This window comes from Adiantum capillus-veneris, chromosome 8, assembly GCF_014529385.1.
Source record: "Adiantum capillus-veneris isolate H3 chromosome 8, ASM1452938v2, whole genome shotgun sequence".
NCBI classification, from domain to species: domain Eukaryota; kingdom Viridiplantae; phylum Streptophyta; class Polypodiopsida; order Polypodiales; family Pteridaceae; genus Adiantum; species Adiantum capillus-veneris.
Genome location: NC_140938.1, coordinates 137264793 through 137273785, shown reverse-complemented (window position 1 = coordinate 137273785; position 8993 = coordinate 137264793). Strand labels below are relative to the sequence as shown.

At 40.3% G+C, this 8993-nt stretch overlaps 1 protein-coding gene across 2 annotated transcripts; it reads right to left on the bottom strand.

Annotated features, from left to right (window-relative positions):
- Positions 1–5850: 5850 nt before the first annotated feature.
- On the bottom strand, positions 5851–8576 carry LOC147453026 (CRAL-TRIO domain-containing protein YKL091C-like). 2 transcript variants are annotated; one of them, XM_086518548.1, is made up of 6 exons: positions 8313–8571; positions 7981–8242; positions 7863–7899; positions 7667–7772; positions 7478–7588; positions 5851–6610 (listed from the first exon to the last, which is right to left on the bottom strand). In XM_086518548.1, the coding sequence occupies exons 1-6, from the start codon at positions 8412–8414 to the stop codon at positions 6458–6460; spliced, it is 771 nt and encodes a 256-aa protein (XP_086374674.1). In that variant the 5' UTR covers positions 8415–8571; the 3' UTR covers positions 5851–6457. The 2 variants fall into 2 exon arrangements, with proteins under 2 accessions (XP_086374674.1, XP_086374673.1); XM_086518547.1 differs by having other exon boundaries at positions 7863–8242; positions 8313–8576.
- Positions 8577–8993: the final 417 nt, after the last annotated feature.

Sequence of the window (8993 nt, the reverse complement as noted above, 5' to 3'; positions counted from 1 at the left end):
GAGCACATGGGACACATGTCAGACTCTCACTAAGCTTAACCACATGGTGTACTTGAATGCTATTGGTTGGGTTAAAGAGGGGTCCAATGAGATTCCACTTCCATCTAACAAATATCTAGATATTTTCAAGCTCTCTCTCTCTCTCTCTCTAAGGGGTAACGAGGACACTTGTCGAAAGACTACCCATATGCTTGACTGCATGCTGGATGTGATTGGATAAGGGGAGAGGGGTCCAATGAGCTTGTAGAAGTAGAATTTTTGCCCAAAGCAAGAAAGGGGGGTGCTAGGGGGGTATACTCCACACACACACTCATTTGCAAGGTTATTCTCACTTAGTGAAAGTTTAGGACACCACCTCCTTCTCCAAGCTTGTGAGAGTGAAAGCCTACACCAACACTCTTGGCTATGGAATGCAAATCCAACCGAGAGCTATGTTTCAATGCTTAAGCTTTCCATCTTCTCCATCTTCATTACTATGCTATTATATATGCTAGCAAGAAGAGTAATGATAAGTGAGGAACTATTTCTTTCTCCTATGGAATGTTTCTTCTTCCTCTTCCCTATCCTCATTCTCCGCTAGCTCTCTCCACCTTCGAAGGTGTTTGAGGCCTTGGGACTGAAGCTTGGGATAGTTAATGCTTTCTACAAGTTATGTTATGCTTGTGATTCATGAAAAGTTCCATCTTCATTGCATCACATAGGTCACAAGGAACAGAAAGATTGTATTGTACCAAGTCTCTCTTGATGGGAGAAACTATAATACAAATGCCTATTGGAGGGGGGACCTGCTCCATATGAATCCGGTCCTCAACTATTGTCATGTTCCCTCTCTCTCTTACAAAAGTATTATTCATGCCAAGTTAACTTAGTACCATGTTTATGTTGCTACCATCAATTAAGTTCACCCGCTATGCTCACAAAGTAATCTCTCAAAAGTGCTTCACCTAATTTCCTAATTCCGCTACTCTCAAATTTCATAAGCCATTTCCATTACAAAAGTACTCTAGGATTATTAATCACACTCAATTAGCATAATCTTCTTGATGTGAGTAGTAGCCCACGGACATACTCACAATCAAGAAACAAAGAGCTAAATAAAAAAATTTAAATTAGGGGGAGAAATTTTAAGTAATGATTGAGTGTGTAGCACACAAGATCTAGCATAGTAAAGATTGGATTGAGTCGGTCAACAAGAGTGACTGGGAGATGCTAATGCCAATGCAATCTATGATACCACTTGATAGACATTAGGGTGGATAAGCCTATGATGTATTAATGGACAATATATGTGATTAGAGAGTTTAAACAATCTATTACTTAAGGCTCAATGATGTATTAATGGACAATATATGTGATTAGAGAGTTTAAACAATCTATTACTTAAGGCTCAATGCAAGAGATTGTGCCTATGAATTTAGAGTAGATTCTAATGCATAAAAATTGTACAACATAAGCTCTTTTATAAAGTTATAAAGGGTAGTTGAGTTGTCACACATGAAAGCACTATAGGTGGCTTATTTTAAGCCTTACCTATCCAAATTGACTAGACTATCAAGCTCACCTTACACATAAGCTACATCACATGGTATTGTGTACCAAGCTTTATGCATGAGCACATGAGGTGGACTGGAGAATGTAGTAAATACTTGCAACACAAAAACCCCAATGATGAGATGACCTCCACCCGAGATCCCTCAAGGGAGAGATACCTAATTCAAGTGTGGTGGAAATCATTGGATGTGAGGCTCTCTTCATGACAAATAAAATGTGTGAAGTTTTTTTATGGTATTCTAGTGAATGCCATATCACCCATTTGAGCCACAAGTGCCCACACATGCCCCGAGGATAAACCTACCAAAAATATTTAATGTAGTACAATGTTTGGCTTCACCATTCACGTTAGAAGAAGAGGAGGTTACATCCTTAAAGGATAGTGACTAGAACCCATGCTAGAGCTCAACAAGATTCTTAATTTTAAGAAAACCCATTGGTAGATACTAACTCTTCCCATAGTTCTAAAAAGAGGAGGGAAAGAAGAGGACAAAAGCCTGAATCAAAGCTACCAAATCTTTGAACTTCTCGAGCGAATGTGACCCCCGAGAGGAGGAAAGAGGCAAAAATGGACAAGCTTGAAATTCTTAAAAGACTCTTGGGTGTCTCCAAGAAAGCGTAAACAGGCTCGATTGTAATTGACAAGGTAGATAACAACTTGAATGTTGTCAATTTTTAAGTGAATCTTGAATGTTTCCTATGAAACATCAATAGGATCGGTTGTAATCGACAAGGTAGATGATAATTTGAATGCTATCAAATTGGCTATGAAAGTTAGGGTGGCACTTACAAAGGACCTATTGAATAGGTAGAAAGAATATCCATGTGTACTAGAAGAGGATAACTAGTTCCCCTGTAGCCAAAAACTCATTGAGATCACTTAAAATGTGTTAAGAGTCATTCTTGAAAAAAAAATCTCAAACAACCTCTTTCGCTGAAACCTTGGAGACGAACAGAGTGAGACACTCCTATGAGTGATCTTGTGACCCCTGACATGGAAGACAAACACTTAACCAAGGAGATCCCAAGTTCCTCCACCACAATCCAAAGTAGTACACTGGGAAGATCGAGGCAAAGAGGCAAAGATGGGCTCCTCAACTAGAGAGTTCTAGGGGAAAAAACAAGGAAAGAGTAAGCAAATGTATAATATTGAGAACCCTACCTAGATGCACCGGGGATTTGATGTGTGCTAGTTCCATCAATGGCTCTTTCCACAAACCTCGAGAAGGAACCTAAGAAGAAACCACATAGTATGTAGGTTTTGATGTCAACATCTATTATTTGTGTCTTACCTCTGGTGGATCTTCTTTAAATGTGTCCTAATCTATGGAAGGATTTTGCCTAGATCAGGAGTTTTTAAAGCTAGTTTAAAGGAAGAAATTGAAACTGGCTTCTATCCACAAAATATCCTACAAGGATGATGATGCTACCAAGGGAAACACCACCCTATTGGTGGAGTGTAAAGGCCAATAATTCCTAGCTATTTTAGACATAGGAGCAAGAGCGAGTATAGATCCGAGAATGGGTTCGATTAGATCTCAAAAATATAAGAATAGTATTATAAATGATAAATGGGAGGCTAAAAAAACTTCTAGGATTTGTGGAAAACGTCCAAGTTGCGAGTTTGCAAGGTGCAGTGCTAGTAGACTTTGATAGAGGTCAACTACCAAGTCATATTAGGGCAACATTTCATGAAATAACGTATGGGTATCCAAGACTAGGTTTACAAATATCTTTACCTACACAACAAAGGGTTGACAACAAAAGTCAACCTCATCACTCACAACTATATAGACATAGAGAGGATTCTTGTAGTAGCTGCCTTTGAGTCAACCAAAACTTTGCCGCTGAGTGGAGAGAGTGAGAGTGGAACGGTGAGGTCTACGAAGGAAGGGATAACCTTCTGTTTTTAAGAACAACGAGAATGATTAATCGGCTATAAATATCACTAAATTAATGACATCATCACCTTTGAGGAGGGATATGTCTATTAGGAGTTCCCTGATATAGAATCTATTAACCAAGAATGGATGCACATTTTTGTGACCCTTGATAGGTTCTGCCCCAAATTCCCAAACATAATTCTATGATGAGAAGGGTTATAATATCATACCACTCAAAATAATTTCATTCATTGATGATCCAACAAAGATAGAAATGAGAAGGGTTACAATACCATACCACTTGGAATGATGGCATTCATTGATGATCCAACAAAGATGGAAATGGTATCGTTGACATGAAAATGTAACAAAATTTACATAATAGTCTACACTTCCATCATTGCTCACATAATCTAAGAAGAGATTCATAACGGTCTTTAAAACATTGAAAAACTGGCATAAGGGAACAATTGCATTTATAAAGAATAGCTTGAAAAGAGATGGAGACATGTATTGAGGGTCGGAATGCCAACACACTCCCCTCCCCTCCCCTCCACCCCTTCGGGCTTTTTGTATTACTTGAGGCTTACATCAAACCTAAATTGAACTTGATGTGAATCATAAAGTTGGATTATACACGATCATAACAACCAACATAGCAGTTTTTGGCACTTGTGATTCCCGAGAAGCTAGATGGTCATACTATTTATCCGCGCCGCTGATCAATCATGTATGAACCCTACTTTATAAGCCCATTATGATAAATAGTTCTTTTTTACTCATTTTGAGGGTTCTAAAATTGAAGAGCTAGTCATATCAAGATCTTGAGAGCTTTCCAAACACCAAAGTGCTCATAGGTTTCATATCCTCTTAAGAGTTGCTCTCTACTCATATTCCTTGACTCCCACGTGCTCTCTTATGCATGGTCATTGAGCCTATGAAATAGAACCAAGAGTTTTTTTCTCTATTTTCATTTTACATTCTATAGTTGATGTAGTTAATCAAGTGTGCTTGTTATAATCATGCTTCCTTAATCCTTGTGTGGAGCCATTTGAATCTCCATCTTGCTTATTAGGTTATGCATAATACTAGGTGTGATGTAAAACATAGGCATTACAATTTCACTTAAACAGACACATTATCTCCTCTTGCACACGACGAAAACATCCCTTCTTTTTGCATTGACAAATATGCATTGGGCATTTGGATTGACAAGTCTCATTGCATTGAAGGAGAAAAGAGGATCCATTATATTCCAAGTAGAGTACCTCAATGAGTAGGATTGGCTAATGCAATACACACAAAGTGAATCTCTCTATACCACCAATGTAGCAATAGGTATGCGAGGGTCGACTTCCTCATTTGTTGGATTGACAATTTAGTTGGTTGATGTCAAACATTATGCTATACTTGTCCAAGAAGTGTGTAGAAAAGATGTTTTCTATTTGTAGGAGAATCACCTATTAATAAAATCTACTTAATTCTCACTTGTGTATGAGCTACACTAGCTGTAAAAATATGCAGCAGTGTCTTACAGTAGTGTACCTAGAAGTTCCAGTAGTAATGAAGATGGCTAATGTACCAAGGTGTGCCTGGTGCCAATAGTAATGCAAAGGTTCCATCATGCAAAGAACCCAACAAGTTCATGTTGAGTGGTGCTGATAGGACAACACTTGTGTTTTAAAACATCGTGCCTGACAACACTTTGTAGCACTTCTCAAATGGTTTGTGTCGAGCACTTCAAATTTTTCAACTGGCTCATAGTACTTATTCAAGCACTCTGAAGCACTTGAACAAATTTTTCAATTGGCTCATAGTACTTATTCAAGCACTCTGAAGCACTTTCAAGTGGTTCCCAAAGGCAACTGAACACAATTTCAAACACTCTATGAAAACACTATAAAGCAACTTGCATAACCACTTCACAAAATGAAAACCACTTTTGCATCTACATTTTGTCAGCATCACATTACTTCATTGTCCTCTCTTGTTTGTTGGCTCACATCTATCCCGAAATTTTTCACAAAGTTTCATGTTCGACTTCCATTTAGAAAGAGAGAGAGTAATGCCACAAGCAATAAAACATCGTAATTTAATGCACATTTGCATGACAACATTTGATATCAAGGCTTTTCGTGACAGACAAGTCCTTTAAGCTTTCGAATTTAGAAGCATCACATGTCAGCTGTAAACAGAGAAAGCCACAAAAGGCATGATTTTGTTTCATTATGATGTGCCATGTGAGCCACCCTTGATGACAAAAAACTGTTGTACAAGTCCACAATGAAATGTCAGCTCTGTCAGATATGAAAAGCAAGCAGAAGGCTCGAATTGAGCGCCGAAGATGTTCATAAGGCACGCTCATAAAGAGTTCTGCCTATCACTAACAAAAAAACATACAATGAAAAGCAGAGCATAGAATGTAATAGGCCCTGATAATTTACCAGTATACAATGTGGTTCAAAATCAATAATCCCATAAACCTACTCAAAGCAACACATTAAGACTTCAAATTTTTTCTAAAGAGAGACACGAGGTCCCTGCCCCAAGCTGGCGCAAGCTAGGTACAAAGAGAAAAACAGATATATCGACATAAAAGCATTTCCTAACTGTGGGCTTGGCTTTTCTTCATAGTCACAAATGCCGAGTTTTTGCACTTCAACGTCTCTGAAGCACCAAATGATGATTATGATCAGTTTTTGATGATCCAAATGGTATGAAACTTCACCCATCAAATCATGATTCCAGCCATGCTCACGTCGCGGCTAATGAGATAGACTTATAACTAAACATTCAAGCTAATAGGAATTGCCCGTTGAGGAGAACCGTGTATTTAGTTAGCCTTCAAAGTCAATAAACGTTGATATTTGCTTGCCAATATTGAGACCTTGCTTTAAGTAGAACTCAAAATGTGGCATTCGGTGACTTGAATGAGGTTGTCGTATCTTTGGCACCAACAGCTCTTCTATGAGCCCCTCAGCTTCCATAACATGTTTTGCATCCACGTTGATGATTACATTTCATCAAGATAAAGAGTCCTTTGGGGGCCAATTCGGAACCTGTGCGTCTTGAATCAAAATCAAATCTGCCTTGCCACCATATGCTTTGGGAAGGACGTCGGCATCGAATTCATCAATGAGGGAGTCGCATGGTTTGTTGCCATCCACAAAAACAATCTATGTCAATAAAAAAGGTAATGATTATACTGTTTATCCAGGAGAAAAGCAAAACTACTGTCTACATACTAGCTTCTTCTGGAAGCGCGGCTTCGACGAAATAGCAAAGCGATAAGTTTCGACATAAAAGCAAAACTAATGTCTACACACTAGCACAAGACCTTTCTGACATCTTCCAATGTGAGACTTTTCTCATGGTTTTTCCCTATTGGGTTCAACATCATGAGCTGCTGCTCAGGAGGGGGTGCAAGCCTAACTATGGCCGGCGATCCCCTCCCCCCAACCGCAGCTAGCTAGGCACCCACTCCCTCCCTCGCAGCAGCTCATGTCTACAATGTGAACAATTGTCTAAAATTTCTCGTGTGGCTTCTTTTGAAAGAGAGGCTCCTCTTGCACAATAGGGACTTCTGCATGTAAGAACCTATGACACATGCTGAACATCTCACAAAAAGGGAGGTGTAAGAATTAGAAGACACCAGCCTGGTATAAAAATACACGAGACTGCAGCTTGCCCCATTTGCGACAGAGTCCTCTTAATCTTCAAAATGTGTGCCTAATTTTGGCAATCTCAGATCTATGAGGACCTTAACCATATTCCGTGATCACAAAAGGGGCCACCTGCTTTGGAAGACCCAACACTGACATACGTTCTCTATTTTGGCTACTCATGGCTTGCATGCCTTTCCATTCGTGTTTGCTTCTCTTCTCTATATCTCAGTTGATGTTATTTACCTTGCTTCATCACATCCGTCTTTAACTTAATCTGCTCAAATATGAACAGAACATGTGAGTGTGAGTGTGTGTGTGTATGTGTGTGTGTGAGAGAGAGAGAGAGAGAGAAGAGAGAGAGGGGAAAGGAGCCCATACCTTTTCCCTTGTTACTTTATCAATAAGGCGTGATGCCATTTTCCAAAAAGACGCAAAAATTGACGGCGCCCCCACAAAATAAATCCTTGCCATTCTTTCTGGGTAATAATTCTGAGTAAGCCATGAAGCAACACACTTAAAAACTAGGCTCCCTGCTGGCAAAACAAAACAAGCAGAAAGTCTGAATACCTGGAATATCTGGGCGCTAGAGAGAAAAGACTTAACATCCATGTTTTTGTATCCAATTCCTTCCAAATCCACAATTACGACATGCTTTTCCACACCAACAGGAGCACTGGAGACTCCCACGCCAAAAAAATCAGGTCATGAAATGCTGTGGATGGCACAAGATCTCAAAAACAGCCTTAAGCAGCCAGATCTGTACCTGGCGATGATTTTGTCGCTTGAGTACACCACAAATCCTGATCCAAACAAGAAAAGATTAACGGAACGCATACAGATATGTCTGTATTGCATGTATAAATAAAAAGCATGCATCTTACTCTTGAACTCTTGGATGTCGCTCCTATTGCAGACATGATTGCGAGCAACCATTATCAGGAGAGGATGACCCGTTTTCTTGGAAATTCCCTGCAGAAACGCCTTCCTCTGTGCCAGCTCACTCTCTACTTCACTCTCAGAGATGAATCCTCGAGGTGCAAAGGATGCCCTCCACCTCTGATGCTCCGCCAGCATCTTGGTGGCGCGAGGCACGTGCATTGCACGTGCTCGCAAAAATCTCAGAAGCATGGCATCGTCAATCCCCTGCATTTTGATCAGAGATTTGATGTCTACTACTGATGATGACTAGGGATCAGAGCAGCCGGGGGTTTACCTGGATGGACAAGCCTTGAGCAAGGAGAGAGGAGCGCATTGCCGCAAGCTTCGCCTCTACGTCATCACCGTCAGATGGTGGCTTCTGCGACGGGACATCCATGGTGTAGTCGACCGCTGGTATGCTGCTTCTGCTAGGCAGCAACTTCCATAGCGGTGCTGCTTAGTATGGAAAGGCCATAAAGATGTCTATAGTTCAGCCACGACACACCTGCTGCTGGAGCGCACTCTTCAAAGGCGCCCAACAATGACAAGCATGCCTTCTCCATCCTCAGACAAGTAACGTCACGTACAAAAGCTGACAACTTTTCTGAGAGTGCACTTATTGGGGTAGCGGTGCCAGCCTCCAGGTCCCAAAATTAAGACAATATATTTAATATTTGAATAAGGCGGGCTCAGACCCTCATCACTATATCACAAGGGCATGGACCGCATTTACCAAATGCGCATCCGACGGCCCAGATCACCTCAGCCGTCAATCCCATTTGAGCATGCACGTGCGAGATAGAGTGGAGGGGGCTCAGACCAATGTTCGGGAAAAATCATTTTCACAAACATACAAAAAATCCCTGCAAGACAAATCTAGATTCTAAACCGGAAATTTTACAATACTAGCCAGTATTTTTGCAAAATTACACTATTTTCCATGTATTTTAAACGAAATTTTCTCCTTCTTGCCCTC

Coding starts and splice junctions, on each gene's coding strand:
- LOC147453026 (XM_086518547.1), bottom strand. CDS start 8,414: ATGGATGTCCCGTCGCAGAAGCCACCATCTGACGGTGATGACGTAGAG. Junction 8,243..8,312: donor CTCAAGGCTTGTCCATCCAG/GTAAACCCCCGG, acceptor ATCAAAATGCAG/GGGATTGACGATGCCATGCT. Junction 6,611..7,477: donor ATAAAGTAACAAGGGAAAAG/GTATGGGCTCCT, acceptor TTATTGACATAG/ATTGTTTTTGTGGATGGCAA.